This window comes from Acipenser ruthenus, chromosome 2 (assembly GCF_902713425.1).
Source record: "Acipenser ruthenus chromosome 2, fAciRut3.2 maternal haplotype, whole genome shotgun sequence".
Lineage (NCBI taxonomy): Eukaryota > Metazoa > Chordata > Actinopteri > Acipenseriformes > Acipenseridae > Acipenser > Acipenser ruthenus.
This window is the reverse complement of record NC_081190.1, coordinates 23,188,264-23,214,032: the sequence shown is the minus strand read 5'-3', so window position 1 is coordinate 23,214,032 and position 25,769 is coordinate 23,188,264. Positions and strand designations below refer to the sequence as shown.

The following is a 25,769-nucleotide window of genomic DNA, read 5'->3' as shown; positions in this document are numbered from 1 at the left end:
GCTTCAGATAAGTTCTTCACTGTGCGACGCAACTCTTGGCCACTGAATCCGACGTCTCTGAGAAACCGGGTTGTAGAGTGTGCCACAAATCCTCGACAACCCACTTCCACTGGGTAAACCCGAACTCTCCATCCTCGCTGTTCCGCTTCTGTGGCTAGTTGAGCATACCGCAGTTTCTTCCTCTCATACGCCTCATCTACAGCGTCCTCCCATGGCACTGTTAACTCTACCAGGTGAACAAGGCGTGCTGATCCAGACCACAAGACAATATCTGGTCGAAGGTTAGTGGTGGCAATCTCAGGTGGAAAAATAAGCCGTTGACCAACATCTGCCAGCATATTCCAGTCTCTAGCAGCTTCCAGTTGTCCTGGGCGAGGATTGGTTTTAACACCTTTTCTTGGTGGTTGCTCTCCTGGGCGGAGGAATGTTGTCTTTTGTGTGTAATGTTTTGATGGAACAGGTGGCAACTTATTGGTCATGTTACGCTTGTCTTCCAATGCTAAGGCCAAACATCGCAGCACCTGGTCATGGCGCCAAGTAAACCGTCCTTGGCTAAGAGCCACCTTACATCCTGTCAAAATGTGCCTTAATGTTGCAGGTGATGAACACAAAGGACATGAGGGATCCTCTCCTACCCAGAGGTTTAGGTTCTGTGGTGATGGGAGAACATCATATGTTGACCTGATGAGGAAACTGATCCTGCTCTGTTCCATTGACCATAGGTCTTGCCAGCCAATCTTGCGTTGTTCCACACTCTCCCATCTCATCCATTCTCCCTGCTTGGCCTGGGAAATGGCCTTTATACACCTCATCCTCTCCTCCTGCTTTTGCACCTCGTTGACTACCAGCTTCCTCCTTTGAGCTGGGGCCGCCTTGTGCCATGTAGGAGGAGTTGAACTGAAACCAAGACCCCCTCTTCCATGCTGAACTTGCCCCATGATATCACCAATTCGAAGGGCAGCCTTTGCATCTTCCACAGCTTTCTTTGCCGCCCACTTTCTTCCAGTTTTCAACACAGGTGCTGCCTCCCTTACGCATTTATCGCGTGACTCTACTAATGTCATTTCCAGTCTGACCTTGGCGCACTTAAACTCCTCGGTTAGAGCAGAGACTGGTAGCTGCAGTATTCCTTTACCATAAAGTCCCACTCTGCTGAGGCAGCGTGGAACTCCCAACCATTTCCTGATGTATGAACTGATTAAAGCTTCCAGCTTCTCTACTGTTGTCAAAGAAACCTCGTACACAGTCAGTGGCCACAGCAACCTCGGCAGTAGACCAAACTGAAAGCACCAGAGTTTTAGTTTACCTGGTAGAGCGCAGCTGTCTATGCTCTTCAACCCTTCCACTGCTTGTTGTCTAACTTCTCCCACACGAACTGTGTCCTTTAGATCCCCGTCGTACCATCTCCCAAGACTCTTCACTGGCTTCTCAGACACTGTTGGTATTGCCTCACCATTAATGAAGAATGTTTTATCTACTACTTTGCCTTTAATTATAGAGATGCTCCTTGATTTAGTGGGCTTGAATTGCATTCGTGCCCATTCAATGTTATTGGTTAATTTGCCCAATAATCGATTAGTGCAGGCTACTGTTGTAGTCATGGTTGTCATGTCATCCATGTATGCTCGAATTGGTGGTAGTCGCATTCCAGAAGCCAAGCGCTCTCCTCCTACTACCCATTTTGATGCCCTAATGATTACTTCCATTGCCATGGTAAAAGCCAGTGGAGAAATGGTGCATCCTGCCATTATTCCAACCTCTAGGCATTGCCATGTAGTGCTGAATTCTGAAGTTGAAAAACTGAATTGCAAATCTCCAAAATAGGCTTTCACTAAATTTGTTATTGTCATCGGTACACTGAAAAAATCAAATGCTGCCCAAAGTAGTTCATGTGGCACTGAACCATATGCATTAGCCAAATCCAGGAATGTCACATGGAGCTCCTTCCTCTCCTTTTTAGCTGATTGAATTTGTTGCCAGATCACATTGATGTGTTCTAAGCAACCTGGGAAACCTGGAATGCCCGCTTTTTGTATTGAAGTGTCAATGAAGCAGTTCTTTAATAGGTAAGCTGACAATCTCTGAGCAATAATGCTGAAGAAAATCTTGCCTTCTACGTTTAATAGGGAAATGGGACGAAACTGACTGATGCTTGTAGAATCTTTTTCTTTAGGTATAAAGACTCCACCTGCTCGGCGCCATGCTCTTGGTACAACCTGTTTTTCCCATGCCACTTTCATCAATTTCCACAGAATTCGTAGAACTCCTGAAGCACTCTTGTACACTCTGTACGGAACTCCATTAGGCCCTGGAGATGATGAAGCCCTTGCTTTTTTCACAGCTTGCTCTATTTCTTTCCACTTAGGTGCACAGTCCTCCATTTGGTATTCTGGTGGATTGATAGGTGGGATGTCTGACGGAATTGACATAGGCTCCTGCCTTTTTGAATCTGTATGTGTTTCCTCCAAATATCTCTCCAGCTCAACCTTAGATGCTTTTAGTGTGCCATTCTTCTCACTGGTGAATAACTTCTTTACAAATTTGAATGGGTCTTTATAAAAGTTAGCTCTCACACGCTTGCTACATGATATACATTTAGTTAGTTTTCGGAATTTAATCGGAAATTTCTAGGTGCTGTTTTCCAAAGACTGACTTTCGTAATATTTCGTTTCATTTTCCGAAAACTGTGTTTACTTGACTTTTGATATCGGAATTAGTTTTCGGAAAACTTAGTTTTCCTAAAAATATCGGAATTATTATGCTCATGTAAACACACTGTATTACCATAGGTAGTAACCATACCACACTACACTACAGAAAAGCAGGGAAAAAAGGGGGCGTATCTCATGAATACAGAGAGCCCCGGCATCACATAGATAACACGGACATAAACAAACAAGATAGCTGCTTCTGCATCCAGCGCTCAAAGAATATCACAGACATTTGCAGAGCTTTTTTTAGATGTCATAGTAATACAATATGGGGCAGCAGTGTGGAGTAGTGGTTAGGGCTCTGGACTCTTGACCGGAGAGTCGTCGGTTCAAACCCTGGTGGGGGACACTGCTGCTGTACCCTTGAGCAAGGTACTTTACCTAGATTGCTCCAGTAAAAACCCAGCTGTATAAATGGGTAATTGTATGTAGAAAATATTGTGATGTCTTGTAACAATTGTAAGCTGCCCTGGATAAGGGCGTCAGCTAAGATATAAATAATAATAATAATAATAATACATACAGTACCTGCATGAGTGGGAGCATGCATTAGGTCAATAGATATTTAAGCATAAAGAATAAGATATACCCTTCAACAATTCCATGAATGTATTCGACTATATTAACCCACACCAAACTGTGATTGTTATGGTTTTCAAGGTTTGAGTTGTGTACAGTATGTTTGTTAATCTTGCAAAGTGATTTGAACAGGACATTTTGGTAATTGTATTTAGTAGACTTTTTCTGTACTGTCTATTCTTGTTGTACCTCCATCTTTCATTTTGAATTAAATGATGTTATTGCAAGATATAAATTGTATCAACAATCATTTTTCAAACATACTGTACCTTTTGCTGGCTTGCCTTTCTGTGTTCATTAGTTTTTTCAACGACACTTGAATCTGGAATTAATTTGCATTGATAAGGCTTCTGTTTAATCCACTGAAGCATTTCTCCTTTCTCACACAGTACATTTTATTTAAGTTATTTATGCCCTAGTTGTTTTTCCTGGACATCATTTTTGTGTTGTTGTTTCATTCTTCTCCAATTGTAGCATGGGGATAAATCATGACAATGACCACCCACCCTGTGCAGATGGCCTCCATATCATGTCTGGGGAATGGATTAAGGGACAGAACCTTGGAGACGTCTCCTGGTCTCAATGCAGCAGAGAGGACATGGAAAGGTTTCTCAGGTAATACAACAGTTGGACTTAGTTGGACTCAATTTCCAGATAGAATGGGGATAGTGAAACTAGACCCGGGGAAAGTGATCCCTGTTATAGTCATTTCAGCTTGAGACATTTGATTTAAACAATTTCTTTCCAGCGGGACTTAAGAGATTTTTATTTATTTATTTATTTATTTATTTATTTATTTATTTATTTATTTATTTTTTATAAATTTAGTCATTGCCAATTATTTTTATTATTTTCTCCCGATTTGGAATGGCCAATTATTTTATTATGCTCAGCTCACCGCTACCACCCCTGCGCTGACTCGGGAGGGCGAAGATGAACACACGCTGTCCTCCGAAGCGTGTGCCGTCAGCTGACCGCTTTTTTTCACACTGCGGACTCACCATGCAGCCACCCAAGAGCTGCAGCGTCGGAGGACAACGCAGCTCTCGGGCAGCTTACAGGCAAGCCCGCAGGCGCCTGGCCAGACTACAGGAATCACTGTGGCGCGGTGAGCCGAGCAGAGGACACCCTGGATGACCTGACCCTCCCTCCCCCCGGGCGGCGCTCGGCCAATTGAGCGCCGTCCCCTGGAAGCTCCCGTCCTCGGTCGGCAAAGGAATAGCCTGGACTCGAACTCACAACGTCCAGACTATAGGGCACATCCTGCACTCCACATGGAGCGCCTTTACTGGATGTGCCACTCGGGAGCCCCTATAATAAGAGATTTTAACGTTACCTTTGCTCTTAATCAAGGTTTTTAATTCACGTGACTCTGCTGCCTCAACGGGTCTTACAGTCGAGATTTTAACGTCACTCAGGTTCTTCACCAAGATTTACAATTTGCCACTAGTCTTTTTTTTCTACTTATTCTTTTATTTTGTCCGTGGATTCCTGTAAGTCCCTTACACTTAGAAAATCACTATTCGACTCTCTACCATGGAATCTCTCCGCTGAGAGATTCTACCCCGTATCTCGACTCACTAATTCTTTGCCTTTCTCTTTCCCTTCACTATGTGTGATTTATTCAAAAACTGACTCACCGGATGAGATAATGACGCTGACGAATCTGAAACCACACACCGTGAAACGTTGTTAAGGGTTAGTGAAAAAAAATTAAGTTGACAACCACCCAACCACCCACCAACCAACCACCCAACCACCCACCCACCAACCACCCAACCACCAACCACCCAACCACCCACCCAACCAACCAACCAACCACCCACCCAACCAACCAACTATCCACCCACCCAACCAACCAACCACCCAACCACCCAACCACCCAACCAACCAACCAACCACCCACCCACCCAACCACCCACCCAACCACCCAACCAACCACCCAACCAACCATGAACAAAGAGGAGCCCAAGAAGAACAAAGAAACTGGCCCTTCAGACTCTTTTTAAAGGCAGGTGACCAGGGTTAATTGATTATCAATTGTTCAATTCATACCTGGCCACCTGCTGCACATTCATTTCAATTAAGCATATTAAATACACCTTTTTTTTAATTACAAACAAAACCATACTATTTACATGGGGCAGGCCTCAGCCCTGCCACAAGCTCTTTGAAACTTTACACGCTCTATGTGAGTTGATATTAGTCTTTTATGAGCTAACCAAATCCTTTCAACAGAGGCTAGTGGAAGTAGTGTTTTCTCGTGATGAAAACATAATGGTGGCATAAACCCCAGTTGGAAAGAAAAACTGACCTGCAATAAATCAGAAGAGCTTAGGGTTGAGAGGCGTCACATTTAAGTAAAGCAGACCAAAATCCCATTCCATTTGGAAGTCCACACATTGTTAAAAATGATTATTATTAAATTATGATCATCCTACGGGAAACAGTACAAAGAGGATTAAACCTAATTAAAATGTTAATGTTGGCTATTCAGGGGCTTAAGTTAATCAGGTATAGCAATATGTTATTTTGCCTACAAAAGGTTCCAAGTTTATCAGCAGGTTCAGCCCTGCATCTGACTGAAGGCAAGTTCTATCTGGCTAATAATAAAAAAATAAACATTATTCACAGAATATAATCTGTTATTATTTCTGGGAGCAATTGGTTCATATTTGTGTTTATTACCATAGAATTATAGTCAGATTTCATTTGAAAGGCATTGCTCATTGGAAAACTGGTTTGTACAAAGTGGCATTAAAAACGTAACAGATATTAGCCCTGCAAACCCTGCCATTCAGAAACCAACAGTGAAACGTTTAGGTAACCTTAACCTGTAAATGAACCTGCAATTGAGAGAGCAATAAGGATTCACAAACTCCGGCCTTTCAGGGGTCTTGCTGGCATACCCCTTTGGAACAGGTATCTTTCTTTTTGCAGGTTTATAAGGAAGAAGGCATTCGCAAGTTTCCTTAAACTAAACTAAGTCTGCTGCTATATTCCCTTGTAGAATACTCCTAAGAAACAGATTCATTTTTAAAACAAAATGGAAAACAAGAGTTTTACTTTCATTCCAGAATTATGTTTCCATTACATTTTGATTCTGTTTTCTGTTAAATTGTATGCATTCAGCATTTTTCTAAACAAATACAAAATTCTACATTTTATCCATAACTTTAAACACCTTGTAAAAAATTCTAAAGACGAAGTAAAATAAATGAGGTCAATCAAATGCCTTTGATCTGTGTTGTTATTTCATGAGCCCGACTCTTACTTACTGTGACAGGGCGAAAGTTTGTGTTGGTGTGGGGAATATTGGGTTGGCAACTTGGCAGGGAGGGGGTTAAATTTCTCCCTGTCAAAACACGTGGGAGTGTGGCTGGAGCCAACAATTCAATACATGATTAAATGATTAATTACAGGTGTATAAAATACGTGTTCACAGGTGGTAATTGAGAATTTGAGAATTAATGTTGGTGATAGAGGTGGAGGTCCATGTTGCATGTTGCATGTTTCGTGTTCCGTGTTCCGTGCTGTGCTGTCCCGTCCCATCTTGTTTACTTTCATGAGTTTTTGTAAAACCTTTTGTTGTGGCCCTTGTGTCGTTTATTTTGTTTAGTGTGTTTTGTGAAGTGTTTTGTCCATGTTGCTTTTGTTTATTTCTGAATTAAGGAGTGCATTAGTGCATTTAACTTGGAGCTTTCTGTGTCTGAGTCTTTCCATCTGGGCTGTGATGCTACCGCGCCACTACTACACTTACTTACTTTATTTGTAAAAGTGTTTCATATAATATTGAAAAATGATTCTGAAGCTGAGTTGAGCTAGCAATCTACCTAAGCGATTGTTCCTGTTTCAGTGGTAAAGTCGAACCATAACATCAGCTCAAATAGGATCTGTGGAAAGCAGAAAAGCCTATCTTTTGAAAAATATACATTCGTATTTAATTCAACTTTTGTAAGAAACTTATGGAGATCTATTTAATGATCTCAAAAAAGATATGTAAAGCAGATTATTTACAAACCCCATTCCACTGTATTGTTGTAGTAATGCTACTATTTTAGGTGTGTCTATAAATCATTGCAAGGGTTACCACAGCATTAAAGTACGGTGATATTTAGATCCTCCTCTGAGTAGATTTAAATCCACCATTACAGTAATTTAAGCTAATAAAATACTTGCGTAAAATGTCTCCACCATGCACATCTATTCATTTTCTAGGTCTCATTAGATGTGCAGTTTTGAAAGAAACACATGTTATAGAAAACATGTATTTTCATTTCAAGATAGCTTGTACTACACTAGGGTAAAGAAAACTGCATGCTTTCTGACTGTCTTGCACTTCCTGCGCTTTCGCTTGGAGTGTGAAAGTGTCCCGACACCATTCACTAACTGTTTTACTGTCAATAACCAATCATCTTCTTCCTCTACTGCGTGACATGCATTCAGCCAGTACATGATTTGACCCAGAAGACAATGTTGAGGTGAAATGACACAGAGAGTACAAGTGCAAACTGATAAGCCAAGAAAAATACATGGAAACTGAGTTTCCTTCAACCTACACTAGTACCAGATATGTTCATGGAATTATTTTGTTAGCTGCAATTACTTTAAAAATAGACCCCACAGTCTGATCAAACTAGTTGGACTTGAGTGCATCTCTCGAAGTTACTGAAGAACACCATTTGTCATATCACATAAATCTGTGCCTTAATAAATTCATGGCATGTTATATAAAAAAAAAACATTATGTATTTAACTGAAACTATGCAGATGTACCATAAAGGAAATAGCTGTACACATGTGTCTGCTCTCTTTCCTTTTCCTTATTTTATTCTATGAGAAACAGGTTTCACAATGCTGTGCTTGTTCTTTCTGCTAGGTCAAAGGCGAGCAGTTGTTTGCTGCAGACAGATCCCCAGAGCCTCAATTCCGTGATTCTGCCTTCCAAGCTACCTGGGATGACGTACACTGCAGATGAGCAATGTCAGATTCTGTTTGGACCAAAAGCCTCTTATTGCCAGAAAATGCAGGTATGGAATGAGTAATGAAGTCTCTCTGGTGTAGTTGAATAAAGACAATGGTCTTTCATGTAAGATAAACAAATCATAGTTGTACACTAAATTATATTGACTGACAAACAGATAATATTTACGTACATATTTATTTCCACAGGAAAACTAAAATAATCTTATACAGTAGGTCTGTGTAAAGGTATTTGTACTGTCTTGAATCTAAAATATCCCATAAATTCATTTCATTAATTTAAGGATTCCATGGCAACACAATGTGCTTTTTAATAGCTTTGTATTAGTTCCATTTATCATATCATGGAATTCAAGTGCTTCTTTTTTTCTCATTGTGATTGCAATTTTGTTCAACTCAATTTAATTAATTGATAAAATATTTCTAAAATAATGAAAGCTATCTTGTTTGATTAATAGTTCAGTCTTTAATTTCACAGACCCTAATTAGCACTGGGTTACCTAATGTTACACTGGGTAGTCCATGATTAGTGCTAATCGGGATCTGTGAAACCCTTACTTACCAGTAATACAATTTCACGATTGATATTTCTGGATCTGCAGCTAGCCTCTATTCATTTGGACTGGATGCCATATCCATAGGGATTTTGTATTAATATCAGTGAAAGGTAATACGCTGCATATCCAGCAAGTGGCATTGGTGTACATACTGAGAGATGCTGTGGATTTTCCCAGACACTGAATAAGAAATCTAAAGCTACTTTAGTAGGCTGAATGAAATATCCTGGCAATCTTTGTGGTGTTTTGTACTAGTCATGAGTAGCAAATTATCCACACTATCAGTGAACAGGCTAAATAGGCAAGTAGACAGTAAGCCTATTAACCTGGAGTGAGGGTTCCTTCCAGATCAAGGGTGATTTGCTTTAACAGTGCAATGTGCGCGTTCCTGCTGTGTTATTGCTTTTGCTTAATCAGATATGTGGGCCACGTCTGTCACTGTTTTCAAGTGTTTAACCAACCAACAAAAAAGGAGATTGATTAGAACAGAATATTGAATCCTTAGAGATTAATTCTTTGACAGAATTTTTTTTTTTTCAAAAGAACAAATAAAGAATGTCAGTAACATACACCCCCTGCCACAACTGTAAATTCAGAATTAGAGCGCTCAGTATGAAGAACAATGTGATGACCATGGCGTGTATAAACAGCATGCTCAGTATTGAACAAGGAATGGAAGTGTATAGTTTAATGACAATTGGAAGTGGTATTTAACACCTAGATACCATTAAGTAAGCAAATCAACTGTTAGTATCATGGCAACGTATATCAAAACTACTGATTCACAGTATGTGGAATAGCTTCTGTGTTCTCAAGATGTAAAACTGTAAACCATAGAAATACTTTAAAAAAAAAATCTAATAGCTATAGAAAGAAACCAGCAACAATATGTGTAGGGTTTGAAGTTTTTCAGGTTTTATTTTTTATCACATGACGTCCCTTTAAAATTATTTTGAGCCGATTTTGTTTCCTAATTAAACCCAGAAAAAGCTGTTAATTACAAAGCAGTGTAACTTGTTTTTACCTTTCTGTCTTGACTGATTCTGATAATGGTTCGCTGATCCTAATTGCATTACATTCTTGCAGTTGCCTAGTTTATTACTGTGCTTTTGTTATTTTCACTTGTTTAACACAGTTGTCCTGACAGAGTTTCTTTTCGGCATAAAATACCCAGTACAGAGTGTATACTGATAGCAAGGCCAGTTAGCCAAGTAAAAAGTTAGCCAAGCCCTAGATATATGTAAACATAACATTGAAAACTACAACAGAGCACCTTTATTTTTCATTTCAAATGCCTTCTTCAGCGGGTTGAATTAAAGCTTTCCATAACAGTGATTGAACACTTTGTTACAAACATGGCCTCTCTTGTGAAATTACAGTGGAAGCAAACATTTGTTTCTATTGTACCGTTAAGTTCTTATACATGCATGACACCGGAAGTTCCACACAAGTCCATTATTATCTCAAAACCTCATCCTAGGGGCTCCCGAGTGGCGCATCCAGTAAAAGCAGTCGCGTAGAGTGCAGGATGCACCCTATAGTCTGGACATCGTTGGTTCGAGTCCAGGCTATTCCTTTGCCGACCACGGACGGGAGCTCCCAGGGGGCGGCGCACAATTGGCCGAGCGCTGCCTGGGGGGAGGGAAGGTTAGGTTGGCCAGGGTGTTCTCTGCTCACCGTGCACCAGTGACCCCTGTAGTCTGGCCGGGCGCCTGTGGGCTTGTGGGCTTGGTAAGCTGTCCAGAGCTGTGTTGTTCTCCGACGCTGTAGCTTGCCTTCGCCACTCTCAAGTCAGCGTGGGGGTAGTAGCGGTGAGCTGAGCTAAACAAAAAATAATTGGACACTATTAAATTGGGGAGAAAACACAAAAAAACTAATTGGCAACTACTAAATTTAAAAACAAAACAAAACAAAACACATCATCCTGATTCACATACAGAGGTGCATACTGTTCTGCGTCGATGCACTGGCAGATAGATAAAGAAAGACCTATTCATTCTGCATCTGATTTTCAATCGAAGCATTTTTACAGGTTAAACTATAGTTTATTGGTATATATTTGCTCGTAAACACACTTCTATATTGGGTGTCAAGTACAAACACATTTTCTTTATACAGCTGATTGGAAAATAATAGTATATTTTTGTGTTTTTTAAAAGTAAAATTAATCATGTACAGTACTGGTAATATTGTTTTGGAAAAGCAACACAATCTTCATCTTGGAACACCAAAAAAAACACAGCTTTGCTTTGCTTGGAAGTATCAGAAAAAATCTAAATTCTTTTTTTTTTTTTGGAGAATTTGCAATCTTTTTCATCCATGCCTTGACTGCAACTATTTTTGTCCCACCCTAAATGTTTTTTGGCAGTTTGGTTTCACATAGCGCTAGCATATCAGACTGCTGGTACCAGTATATATAAAAGCTGCTTTTTAACTTGCATGGCAGTGTGTATATACAGTAGCTACATTATGTTTATAACCATTACATACATAGTATTCCAGAAATGACATTATAGTATATTGTACATAATGATTCATCAGGCAATAGAAGTTGCTGGGCAGATTGGGATCAGGAAACTTAGTAAGTATCTATTCTTACTAAATAACACTAATGTAGGATGTCATTCAAGAAAATCAGCCCATATATGTGGATTGCATAGAGTTCAGAGGTATTATATAACTGACTTGGAAAGCTGTTAGCAAACCCTCACATAATAAAACAATGTTTATCTTTTTGATCTTTCTTATAGTTTCATTTTTTTCAATATACCAAACACTGTTTCATTCAGCACACAACACAAAAAGCTTACGTCATGTAATGCTGGGTGACAATAATCCTACAATGTTGCAGATTTCACCTCAACAGTCCAAAGCACCTCTGACCATTGTTCCATAGCAAATTTTAGCCTTTTAGTCTTCTTCCCCTTTCTTAACAGAGGTATTCTTACTGCAACACATCCTTTAAGTCCTGATTTCAAGAGTGACCTTCGTACTGTTGATGTGATGGACAACAACACCTATGCCTTCTGCCAGCTCTGTTGTCAATTCAACGCTTGTCTTCTTTCTATTCCTTAAGGATATTATCTTCAAGTTTTGCTCATCCTTGTTAGACAACTTTTTGGGTCTTCCAGTCCTGGGTTTGTCAATTATAGATGGTGTTTCTCTGTACTTGTGGTTATGCTTCAGATACCACACCTTGAAAATGCCACACATTTTCGATTGGATTTAGGTCGGGGCTCTGACTGGGCCACTCAAGGACATTTACTTTTTTGTTCCTTAGCCACTCCAGTGTAGCTTTGGCTGTGTGCTTTGGGTCGTTCTGTCCCAGTTTCAGCTTTCTTGCAGAGGGCAGCAGGTTTTACTCAAGGACTTCTCTGTACTTTGCTCCATTCATTTTCTCTTCTATCCTGACAAGTGCCCCAGTTCCTGCCAATGAGAAACATACCCATAACATGATGCTGCCTCCACCATGCTTCAAGGTAGGGATGGTGTTCTTTGGGTGATGCACTGTGTTGGGTTTGCGCCATTTAGGCCAAAAAGTTCCATTTTAGTTTCGTCAGACCACAAAACCTTTTGCCACATGGCTACAGAATCTCCTGAGTGTTTTTTTGCATACTTCAAACAGGATTCAAGGTGGGGATTCAGGCCAGATTTGTGGAGTGCTTGGGATATTGTTGTCACATACACACTGACCAGCCTTAGCCATAAAAGCCTGTAGCTCTTGCAAAGTTGCCATTGGCCTCTTGGTAGCCTCTCTGATCAGTCTCCAGACATCCAGTTTGGAGGGACAGGCTGATCTAGGCAGGGTCTTGGTGGTGCCATACACCTTCCACTTCTTAATAATCATCTTGACTGTGCTTCAAGGGATATTCAAGGCCTTTGATATTTTTTTATACCCATCCCCTGATCTGTGCCTTTCAACAACTTTGTCCCGGAGTTCTTTTGAAAGCGTCTTATGGTTGAGTCTTTGCTTTGAAATGCACTACCCAGCAGAGGGAACCTGCAGGAACTGCTGAATTTATCCTGAATTCATGTGAATCACTACAATTTAACACAGGTGGAGGCCACTTAACTTGGTGTGTGATTTTGAAGGCGATTGGTTACACCTGAGCTAATTTAGGATTGCTGTTACAAGGAGGGTGGACACTTATCCAACCAAGCTATTTCAGTTTTTATTTTTAATTAATTTTCTACAAATTTCTAGAATATTTTTTTACTTGGAAGTTATGGGGTAGAATGTGTAAATAAATGAAAACAAACCTATTTTAATGCTAATACAGCAAGCATAACTTCCAACACCAATGTGTTAAACAAGGATGAAGAACTTCACAACCGTTATTCCCGCAGTCTAAAGCCCTGGTATAGCCTTATAAAACAGAATCCACTGTGATTTTAGGTATTCAATACATAAAGCTGAAAAAATAAATGTATGGTTATTAGATGAGTCTATTCAGTCCAAATCTGTTCCACACTTCATTACTTCCCCAAGCAATAATTTAAGATGTCTTTTTTCATCTGGGAGTGACATCATGCCTTGCCCTTAATAAGGGGTCATGTCTTGGTTTACACTTGGTGGAACAGCAGCTGGATGAAGCCCTCTGTGTTATCAGCAATCATGTTCTGGCATTACGTTTGATGGGTGTTACTCATTTCACACTAAACAGATGAAGAAGAGGAAACCATCTGACTGCAGTAACAGTCCAGGGTGCGCAACTGTTTTTTCTGTGTTTTTGTAACCCTGACCTTTTAAACATTGTACAGCATATGTACAGTATGTGAGTGCATTAATTTGTCATGATAGCAGTGGTCATGTCTTTGAGAAAATAGAAGAGTTTTTTTTCTCTTCTTTTTTTGAGTGTGCGACCAGTCCTGACTTAAAAAATATCAACAATTAAATGAGGTATGGATGGATGGTTAATTCACCATTACTAAGATCGGTTTGTGGAGACACTCTTTATTGTACAAAGTGCCTTATATTGGTCAGCACCTCTTTTATAAAAAGCTTTAATGTATATATAGTGCCTTGCAAAAGTATTCAGACCCCTGACCAATTCTCTCTTGTTACTGAATTACAAATTACAAATTACATTGAAATTTCGTTCTGTTTGATATTTTATTTTGAAACACTGAAACTCAAAATCAAAAAATAAAAAACTGAAATATCTTGCTTGCATAAGTATTCAACCCCTGTGCTGTGGAAGCTCCCAGTTTACACCGATGAAAGAAATTGCCCTAACGAGGACACAATTACCATACCATTGGCCTCCACCTGTGAACCATTAAAGTTACTGTCACATTTTCTGGATAAAAACCCCACTGTTGAAGGATCATTGGTCAGGCTGTGAATCTGAAGGAAAATGAAGACCAAAGAGCATTCTACAGAAGTTAGAGATAAAGTAATACAAATGCATAGATTAGGGAAAGGGTACAAAATAATATCCAAGTGTTTGGATATCCCAGGGAGCACAGTTGGATCAATAATCAGGAAGTGGAAGCTGCATCACACCACCCAGGCACTGCCAAGAAACTCAGCGCTCAAACAAGAAGGAGACTTGTGAGAGAAGCCACAGAGAGGCCAACAATCACTTTGAAGGAGCTACAGAGTTCAGTGGCTAGGAGTGGAGCAATGGTGCACCAGTCAACCATATCAAGAGCTCTGCATAACACTGGCCTGTATGGGAGGGTAGCAAGAAAGAAGCCGTTACTCAAAAAGTACCATCTGAAAGCACGTCTGGAGTTTGCAAGAAAGCATGAGAGTGACCCAGCTGCAATGTGGGAAAAGGTTTTGTGGTCAGATGAGACCAAGATAGAGCTTTTTGGACAAAACTCAAAGCGCTATGTGTGGTGCAAACCTAACACTGCCCATGCCTCAAGACACACCATCCCTACAGTGAAGTATGGTGGTGGCAGCATCATGCTGTGGGGATGCTTCTCATCAGCAGGGACTGGGCATCTTGTTAAAATTGAAGGAAGAATGGATGGAGCAAAATACAGGGAAATACTGCAAGAGAACCTGCTTCAGTCCGTTAAAAAACTGAAGCTTGGGAGGAAATTCACCTTTCAGCAGGACAATGATCCCAAGCACAAGGCCAAAGCAACATTGGAGTGGCTCAAGAACAAAAAGGTGAACGTCCTACAGTGGCCCAGTCAAAGTCCTGATCTCAATCCCATTGAGAATCTGTGGCACTATTTGAAAATTGCGGTCCACAAGCGTCGTCCAACCAACCTGAACAACCTGGAGAAAATCTGCCAAGAAGAATGGGCCAAAATCACTCCGACACTGTGTGCAAAGCTGGTACATACTTACCCCAAAAGACTTAAAGCTGTTATTGCAGCGAAAGGTGGCTCTACCAAATATTAATGTGTGGGGGTTGAATACTTATGCAAGCAAGATATTTCAGTTTTTTATTTTTCTTAAAAATATTTCCCAACATAAAACCAATGTCACCTTACAATAATTGATTTTGAGTTTGAGTTTTTTAAAATAAAATATCAAACAGAACGAAGATATATATATATATATATATATATATATATATATATATATATATATATATATATATATATATATATACATGAGTCAAGCTACCTATCGTCACAGTAAAAACCTCATTATCAATGCAATGGCATTGGTGACTAGTGCATTGTTAGAGTCTGACAGATCCCTTCATTAATGTGTTGTACAGTAACAATTGAAAATGAAGGATACATACTTAATCAGGTTCCCTTTTGTAATGTGTATTAAATGGAAGTATAATACACTGTAAAGTTTCTGCTATGTTATTTGTAAAGAGCAAGATCTACTCTGCGTGTATGTGGGGAATTAAAACCAGATGGAACTGGTTTTTAAATATATTTTTATTCAAGATTTAACCCAAATGTTTAATGCAAATACAGTGAAAATAAATAAATAAATAAATCAGGAACCCTATTTATCTTTATCTTTAGAGACATCGTTCAACCATGTATCAATAATAACAAACACTGCCTTCATTTTCACCATTAACAGAATGCAAAACCTCAGACTCCAAAACTCCCCATACGGGGACAAATGTCTTATATTTATTTTCATGATGGATAAACAACAACTGACTTCAGTTTTGTTTAGTGGGATCTTTATGTTTGCTGTGAGTTCACTGAAGCAATCATTCATGTACAAAGGGACAGCTAAATATGATATCATGCTTTCCAGTATTGTCTTTCTTTCACTGGGGAGTAATACATCGATGTTAGTTCCTTTTGCTTGTTTGTCACCCTGCCAAATCTGTGTGAATACCCTGCTGATTTAAATAAAAAATTGCATTGATTTTATGGCTTACATTGGTCCAAGACAAGAAGCATTGAACAAATACCACCTAATAAGCCGTGTGCTTTCTCACTTAAAACACAGAAAAAAGCAATTGCATGTGAAGGAAGGTGTACATTGAAGGTGTACATCTCTCACATGATGTACCACAGAGTAAAATACAGAGTGGTGTTTGAAGGCAAGTGCAGCACAGTAAAACTACTGAGGACATTAGTAACTAGATTGCATGCTGCATGCTCATTACTACCCATATAAAAATCCACTACACACTGCCGGTGTACTAAACAACCCTACTGGCAAACAATGACAAAGAAAGATCAAATCATTCAAGCGGTCACTGAACTTCTGCATTAGGTAACGTCTTACTTTGTTACCGGTCCACGCTGTCTCTGGTATTTTTACTCAGGCGCAGATCAAATGCATTCAGTTAGTTGTCAAATATAGTAGTGTCTAGGCACATTATTATCTTTGTTTTTTTTGTGTTTGTTTTTTTTCTCAATGTTCCGCTCTGAATTAATTAGCTGTTCAGGAAACAAGGAGCTATTCAACATTCACTAGTTGAGATGTGAATACCAAATTACAATTCTGGCTGTAAAAGCTGTAAATTTGTGTGTGAAAACAATATTAGGAATCATTTTAGTGGCTAAACTGCAGATTTGGAGCTTTTAGCACGTTCTATAGGCCCAGCCACCTGTAACTGATTGTTAAAATCAATGTAGTAAGAATTATTATTTTCTAAATACACTTTGGCAAGCAGTGCCCTCCATGGACTTTTATTCATTTTTGTTTAAAAATAACTTGGTGTAATATTCTTTTTGATGGACGCAATAATTAAATATTGCTCAGATGGGGTTACTATCTTTTGCACAAGAGACTAATGGAATGACGTGCAGTTCTTTTGGATTTATAAACCACATTCAATCATTTATTTGCTATACATGCCAGTCAACCCTACAGACTTAAAGGCAGATTTTGTGTAACTGAGGTGAAGTTAAAATTTTTCACAGCTACGTAGCTCCACACAAGCTACTACTTTATCTTCTTTAGTCTTTTTGCTAACTGCTACTGGCTCTGGTCATTAGGATTTTGAAGGATGTGCTCAATATTGGAACAACAGAGCCTATTAACACTCCGAATTACTTCAAAACATCATACCATTGTAAAATAGAGAGGGAACCATCATGTGAAGCACCTTACATAACAGAATAGTAAAAGCAAATTTAACTGGTCGTTTCTCTTTGTGGCACATGTTATGAACATATTCCTTAAAAAAACTAATGTACTTATGTTTTACTGAATGTACCCCTTAAGAGTATTTTTTTGATTTCTTTTCAGTATGTAATTTGCTCTGGGCTCTGGTGCAAAGTCGAGGGTGAGAAAGAATGTAAGACGAAATTGGATCCACCCATGGATGGAACAGAGTGTGACATAGGAAAGGTACGCTGTTTTCGGTATTGTAAAACTGTATCTGTGTAATTATGTGAATTAAGGAAGTTGTCATTTTAATATTTTTAATATTTAAACAGTCTTCCAAGTTACAGTATGGCAAATGAAGTTCTGGAAACCTTATTTCATGGAGGACATCTTCAAATCTCAGCTGAAAAGCAGCTTAAATGGACCAAATGTTTATTTTCTGTGAAGACCATATTGCCAAAAATAGTTGCAGTCAAAATGTGGGTGAAATAAAAACTGCTGGAATTGTTTTTATTTCACCTGTTTAACTAGAATGAGCTGTCATATCAATTTCACTTACAGCTTTACGGGAACAATTTAATCACATTTTATTAAATAATTCAATCCTATTTGAAAGAGCAGCCTCTGCATACAGCCAGTTAACAACTTTCAGACGCAAAGCTGCCTGTGCCAGGTCTGTTCTATCGGTTAAAATTAAGGTCAAGGGACTGAGCCAAAATTCTTGTTTTATTTCAGATTAGTAGAGCGATGTTTTATTTGCATATCATCTTTTTATTTTATTTAGTTTGGGCTGCTAGTATGATTTAACCTGGCGTTCTCCAATATGCCATTTAAAAAAAAAAATTTAAAAAGTGGTTTGGGAATCCTGAAATATAGGTCCTTTTATCATCATTTAACAGCAGCCAAACAGTGTAAAAAGAATATACTCATAAGTAACACACATCTAAAATTCTTACTAAAAGTTAGTAATGTAGTTAAAGAAAGCCCTCAAATGACCTCCTATGAGAGAAACATCTGTGTTGTTGACTGTCTTAGAACTCTTTATCCCACAGCCTCCTTGCTTTTCCATCTCTCTCCCCTGTAGGCCCATCTCTGGCTAAGTAAATATGCTGCAGTAAACTGTGGCCAGTAGCATTAGAAAACTGGAACAAAGTAAAAATGGCTGGGAGGGGAATCCCTTCCGTGCAGTTAAAATCAATTTTAAAAGTTCTGCTGTGCAGGAATATTTTAGTTCAGCATGTAAACTGCCTTCCCCTTTTTTCTTAATGTATATCGATTCAAATTGAACCACTCGATGTCATTCACACACTTGGATATTTTCCTGAGATTGTAGAAGTGTCCCATTTGGGTTCTCTGCTCCTGGCGCTTAAATTATTTTTATACAGTGTTCATGGGCCACTTAGCTGCATAGTGAATTGTATTAAGAGTCTCTTTGGATATTGTTTGCTGAAGGAAACCATCATCCCTCTCTTGAACGGGGGTTATGAGACAGCATATCCTATGAACAAATAGAGATTTGAATTAAAACCATGTCATGTTTAGAAAGCTGACCTACCTTTTTAGAAATTATTTTAAATTTCCCTTCAGACATGATCGCCCTCAGCAACAGGTCCATCATGACCTTGCAAGCCAGAAGCAACTTTAGTTTGGTAGCCACCAATGTTTTATTATTGGTTATTAGTGTTAGGTGTCAGTACCCACCTGTCACACCATATGCAGGGAATGGCATTTGATCTGTCAATGTAAGAGGAAACCACAAGCAATCAGTTTGATGTATTGTGCTAGAAATCATGGGTAATTCCGTAAAGGTTGCTACTCAGGGCACGTGGCTAGGATCTCTGGAACACCATACAGTTATGCATCCAAGACATTTAAGAAGCCTGCCAAGAATAGTCAATAAAAATCATTGACAGGCAGGGATGACGAGTGGCAATTAAATCATGAACAGATGCTGTGATCCTGGCCAATAGCACACTAATAGCCAGTTCAGCACGCCAAGATCATTTATGCCTTGTTAAAGTATGACAGAAACTTCATTTGATTGCATGTTTTATTGATTACATTTTTTCTATAACCAGATTTTATGTCATCATTGCATAAGGTAGTAACCACAAAAACATGTGACTGCAATGGTGGTGGTAGAGTATGTGCTATTTTTTGACAAGTAACGTTTCAAGTTGTCTCAAAGAGGAAAACCTCATGGAGTCCATCTTTGGTAAATTATGGTTTATGATGAGGTGGTGTTACATGGGAGGATATAATCCATTTGTTCCACTGAAAGGTCGTTAAAGTCACAGTCGACACACATATATCTTGGATGGCCAACCACTCCTTAGTGCAGAAGTGATGGGCTGCTCCAGTAATGCTGTGATAAGCAGGGTCAAAGTGGTCTGATTAGCATATGTATCTATTTGTATATATTTTTAAACTACTATATAAATCTAAACTACTAAATGTATCATTTTGTAGTGGTGCAAAGCTGGGGAATGTGTCAGGAAAGCTCTTTTACCTGAGCACACAGATGGGGAGTGGAGTTCATGGAGTGCATGGGGAGCCTGCAGCAGAACCTGTAACACCGGGGTCAGTGTCCGTCAACGCAAGTGTGATAATCCCAGGTAGGCCTTCTTTTAGTTTACCTTTGAAAGAAAGCTTTGAACGGAGCTCGGTTTGTATTGCACATGACTGGTGTTCTGTTTAAACCGATTTCTGTTAGTTGATTTTAATTTCAAATGACCACTTAACATAAGAACATAAGAAAATTTACAAACGAGAGGAGGCCGTACGGCCCATCTTGCTCGTTTGGTTGTTAGTAGCTTATTGATCCCAGAATCTCATCAAGCAGCTTCTTGAAGGATCCCAGGGTGTCAGCTTCAACAACATTACTGGGGAGTTGGTTCCAGACCCTCACAATTCTCAGCGTAAAAAAGTGCCTCCTATTTTCTGTTCTGAATGCCCCTTTATCTAATCTCCATTTGTGACCCCTGGTCCTTGTTTCTTTTTTCAGGTCAAAAAAGTCCCCTGGGTCAACAAATGTGTGTTGTTGTGGGATATCACTATTTCTTGGGTGGTCACAACACACCTGGGGCTGTGCCATATTGCTTCATTAATACTCAACAGGCAATTAGTTTTAAGCACAATTTCCTTTCTAACAGTGATCTGGTCTGATCCAGTGTTGTGTGTGACTTAGGACTGAAATCAGAGAATACAGTTATGAATGTATGTATATTATGTAAAAATAGCCTCAACCCCTAACTCAGGAAATTAGACTCTTGTGTACACATTTGTCTGTTGTGTAGTATGCTGTATCAGGAGCATGCTGTTGAGACACTGCACAGCTGTCACAGAGGTACTCAACAGTACTCAGCTACAATTAAACCAATTTCACAGATTTATTTCTGTTTGTATTTCCACAGACCCAGCACTGAAGGTAGAGACTGTCCTGGTGTCAGAGTCCAGTATCAAGTGTGCCAGAACACGCTGTGTCCAGCAGGGGTGCCAAGCTTCAGGGATTTACAGTGCCGGTCCTTTAACAGGCCTTCGCTTCAGAAGCACTCGTTCCAGTGGTATTCTGTCACAGATAATGGTAGATAAGACTGCTTTACTCAGTTATTTATCTGCGTTACTATAATAATGGATTAATCACTTCCAACACTGATTCTTTTGTTCTCTTATAATTTTCTTTTCTTTTAGCAGTCTCCTTTTAAAGTGTACTGTGAAAACAAAGCAGAAAAAAAAACTATAAAAAGCAATGTTTATAACAGCCACATTTCTGGAAAATGTATTTACTCTGTAATACCCTGTCATGTGTGTCTGCTATCATTCTCAATTGTTGTTTCTGATTAGATCATTAGTTGCCATGCCTACTTACTATTCCAGAAAAATACTGACCACCAGGGGAGTACAGAGAGGGAAGAAATTACAGCTGCATTCCCCTAGTGGATAATATTAAAACCACCTCACTTCAGAAATCCAGCTCTAGAAGTGGTTGAAAAACCTTTTAAAGGAATAGTAATTATGCATTGTAGATATTGATCTAAACAGAAACTGTAATAGAGAAGAAGCACACAATGCTTTTAAACAGGTGAGAAATTAAACACAATAATATCAGTCAATCAGGAAATTCATCTTGTACTACCAGATTAAGACAAGCTTGACCACATGTCTACAGACACAAATAGATACTCCATTGCGGATGGTGATGGCCATCAGGGTGATGTCATATAATAAGGAACCTCAAATGTAATGTATTACACAAGAGCTATTTGTTTTCTTTACAATAGATTACCTACTCTATATATCCCCACAACCCAAGCTTTTAGCAAGGTTGTCAGACTCCCTGGTGAAAGCCCTGCAACACAAAATATTGCAAGCCTGACCTCGGCAGAGTTGTGCAACATGTGCTTATTTAAATTGATTTAAGCCTCTGCTGGGACTGTTTTGTTTTTTTTTGCAGCTGGGTGATCACTAGACCATCAGCTTTTAAAATATTGGTTGTCTGAAACAGTACGTCTGCGAGTAGTTAGTGTATAGTGGTAATTTGTATACGGGCACTGATTCAACCTGACAAGTGGAGATTTTAAAAAGTCTCTTCATTCCTCTCTTGTGAAACAACAACTTTACAATCGAGCACATACTATTATGAAAATATTTCAGTTCTGCTAATAGCTAATGAATGAATTCCAGAGATCTTACTGGCTGTGACTGCCATTTACTATGTAGATCTTGTAGGTGCACTTAGTCCCGTACTAAGTTAGGAAATGTGCAATAACATGTGTTTCTTTCAAACCCACACATGCAAGATCTATATAGGGAAAGGAATCATGGAATCATTTTGTTAGCTGTAACCCCTTTAAGATAGTGAATTAGTCTTAACTTCTATTCATTTTCATGAACATATGTCCTGGTGGAATCAGAAAGGCTGGCATTTTTTCATATTATTTTTTTATTTAGAATTGTGGCCATTGTCTTACAGTCACAACTGTGTTTAATCTGAAAGGGTTTCAGTGTGGAAGATTTTAGACATGGCAGACAGTAAAGTAACCATGTGTGAGATTACATCACTGTTGTGCTGGTCCGTCTGCCTAAGTACAAAGCGCCTTTTATTTGGCAGCCCTTCTCCCTCAGATCTGGAAAGCACTCCACAGACTTGGTTTGACAGAGACCAGAATTTCCTATTTTCTTCACAGCCCTTTGGATCTAGACAAAACACAAACCCTCTTAAACTTTTAATCTTATACACAAATATAGATAGATATGTGTGACAGGATGGCTTGCAGTGGTGAGGTGTGGTGACGTCACGGACCAGGAAGTACCAGAACCAAAACAATGGATGGGCGGGTGAAGCTGAACACAACGGCGGCCAGCGTATTTAATAAATAATAATACAAAACAAAAGATTCAAACAAACAACAAAACGCTACAAAACAAAAGGGCACGTTGGCCAAACAAATAAACAGAAACAAGTATATTTACATATAGCAATTATTCTTTACTGTTTTCTCTCTCCTCGCTCTCTCTGCTCCCAGTACTCTCCTCTGTACACCCAACCCCGCAGCACAGACAGCTGCAGGTTCTTATACTCTGGCCGAGGGGTTAACTAGCTGTTAATTATCTTATTACCCCTCGGCCACAGTCTGCATGAGTTTAGTAAGGATGCGTGACTGTCAGCTAGTTAAATAATCAGTAGCTGATCAGCCACGCATCCTCACGAGGTTTTTAACATATACAAAAACAATAACAAAAGACGCAGCACTTTTATCCGCGCCGCAAACAAAAATACAAATAATAATAAATAAATATATAGGGGCGGAACACTCCGCCACAATATGTTTATATGCACTTGAAACCCTTCTGAATCTGCCTATTCAGCAAAACAAAACAACAAAAACACCGGGTCAAGGGTAAATGAGAGATTGCAAACTGCCTAATGATCTTCAAATAAAAAATACGACAGGCCTTCAATAGAGCAGCATCTTTTTTCCTTGATTATGTAACATGATTGTTTTTGTTTATGTATCAATCACTGTGAATAGTGCTAGTTATAGTATTTAGGGACTGTGTAGTGTGTGTGAGCAGGTAGACATGTCTCAACTGAACAGCAGCTCCTAGCAGTGCAGCACAATTGTGTATGCACTGTGCAAGAATGGTATCTGATGAAGCAGGACAACTTAATCCCAAGGAGTAAATCCAGTCTTTTGCTTTCTTTATACAGGCAGGTGTGTGGCTTACCGACTTTCCACTGTAACCCTAACCTGTAGAGACCAGCATTAGCTTGGACAGTGGTGGTGATTGTAGCATTTTAGCTTCCACACTTACTATAGACACGCGTCTCTTTTGTCAGCAAAGTTCTTTATTAGTGGTTCAAGTCTACTTTACTTGTAATGTCATAGTTTGGTTTAACAGCTGATAACTGAAGTGCATTGATCATACCTTACAAATGGAATAGATTACAAACCAAATATAGCACATGAAAATAACTGCGAGTGTAACTTTTCTTAAAACAACAGGAGAAGCAGCAAACACATTCAAGGTATCAAACAAGATTTATTTTAGAGAAACAATATAAATCCTTTATAAAAATATTTATTTTTATATTCCCAGATAGATTTTTTGCATCTGCACAAGTGCAGAGCTCAGCTCAGAGTGCCTTCCACTCTGGGGAGCTGCAGCTTCAAACCTGTACTTGGTCATCTGATCAGGTTGAAAACACTTTATATATATTTAAAATGTTGTGAAGAAAATATTACACTGAAGTCACTAAATGGGCTTTGTTTTTTACTGATTGCAGATTTTATAGGTCATTCTAAATACCGGGTGGAACACAAACATTCTGTATTGTAGAAGGTCACACCAGACGTCAACAGATTTCTTAATGAGCTTCAGTAATATTGTATGTTTTTTTTTTTTTTTTTTTAATAGTTTATCTTAGTTATACAGATGCTTGGGCAGGGAACAGTACAGATTCTTTAGCATTTGTATGAAAATAATCTGTATGGCTTTTAACTAAGATTCTTGAGATACCAAGTGTTTGATTCTGGCAGAAACCCATGTCTAATGGATGCCTTGGACTGGGGTTGCTCTCTTCTGACCTCAGACAGTGTTTTTTTGCCAAGTCTTGGCATATTGCATGGATCAGTATAATATAATAAACCTGTCTGTTTCTTCAGGACTTACTTTAGTGAGCAAAGAGGGAGATCAACAGTTTACAGCATTCATAAATCTGTCACAATAGTATGGTTACCATATTTCAGATCATCCAAAAATAGAGGACACTCCCAGGGTGGTTGCTGACTGGCAGGACCAATTTTTATTTAAGATTAATCTTTCATTGTGCAAAATGAACACAGAAAAACTAAACTGTAAAGTTTATTTCTACTTTGAACATCTGAAAATGATTAAAAAAAGAAGAATGGCCTGCATCAAACATACAGTACATGTAACTTTTTACAGTCAGTACTCCATTTACTTATTTACTTATTGCTTAGCAATCAAAAAAGTCTTTGCAAGATAACTGTCAAATCTGAGCACCAAACATCTCTTTCCTACTGTGCTTCTTTTAGTGTCCATGCATATTTCTCTGCAGAGCGTATCTTTCTCAGCAGTGGTTGAAGTAGCTCTGAAAGTGTTTGCAAGATGCATGCCTGAAGTTGTGCTGTACAAGCAGGATCCCTTTCAGAGACTCACCAGTCAAGTTGTTCCCTTTCTTTGTCCACTGGCTTTGCATCAGTGAAAAAACTCGCTCTACATTTGCATTGTGAGAGGGAACAACAAAGAACTGTGCAATCTTTAACAGTGCTGAGTGACATTCAATGTTTTTGCACCAAGTGCTAGCAAGTTCTTGAACTCTTCATCACTTTTGCAACCTTCCACACATTTCTTGACATTGCTGAACTGATCAATACCAATACAGTACTAGTAGCATTTTAATAGCAAACTGTATTTATCTTACGTACTGGTATTTAAATCTCAGCGTTTCCAGAAATATATTTTAAGGGGAATTCTCATACCTCCCATTAAAATCTACATTATGCCACACTCGCTTTAGTGTTCAGGGATAAAGAGCACATTTTAACATGAAAATTGGAAGGTCTCATACCTCCGCTGGTAAAAGTACAATTTGTCAACACAATATGTGCCGTTCATTTTGTTATGCAGATCTCTTTGATTTATTTGTGTAGGGCAACTGAATGAAATAATTCCTGTTTATTTATTTATTTGACAGACACCTTTATCCAAGGTGACTTACAAGTGTTACATGGCAATACAAAGTTACAAGAATATGTATATAATATATAGGCCTATATAATTTGTATTTATTATTATTATTATTATTATTATTATTTATTTCTTAGCAGACGCCCTTATCCAGGGCGACTTACAATCGTAAGCAAATACATTTCAAGTGTTACAATACAAGTAATACAATAAGAGCAAGAAATA

At 38.9% G+C, this 25,769-nt stretch overlaps 1 protein-coding gene across 1 annotated transcript in view; it reads left to right on the top strand.

Annotated features, from left to right (window-relative positions):
* LOC117408601 (A disintegrin and metalloproteinase with thrombospondin motifs 19-like) overlaps window positions 1-25,769 on the top strand; it is a 117,029-nt gene that overhangs the window by 59,734 nt on the left and 31,526 nt on the right. Inside the window, exons 9-13 of the mRNA XM_058992319.1 lie at window positions 3,765-3,905; window positions 8,170-8,320; window positions 17,472-17,573; window positions 19,800-19,945; window positions 20,744-20,913. Coding sequence (XP_058848302.1) covers window positions 3,765-3,905; window positions 8,170-8,320; window positions 17,472-17,573; window positions 19,800-19,945; window positions 20,744-20,913 — 710 coding nt within the window. The remainder of the gene's footprint in view (window positions 1-3,764; window positions 3,906-8,169; window positions 8,321-17,471; window positions 17,574-19,799; window positions 19,946-20,743; window positions 20,914-25,769) is intronic.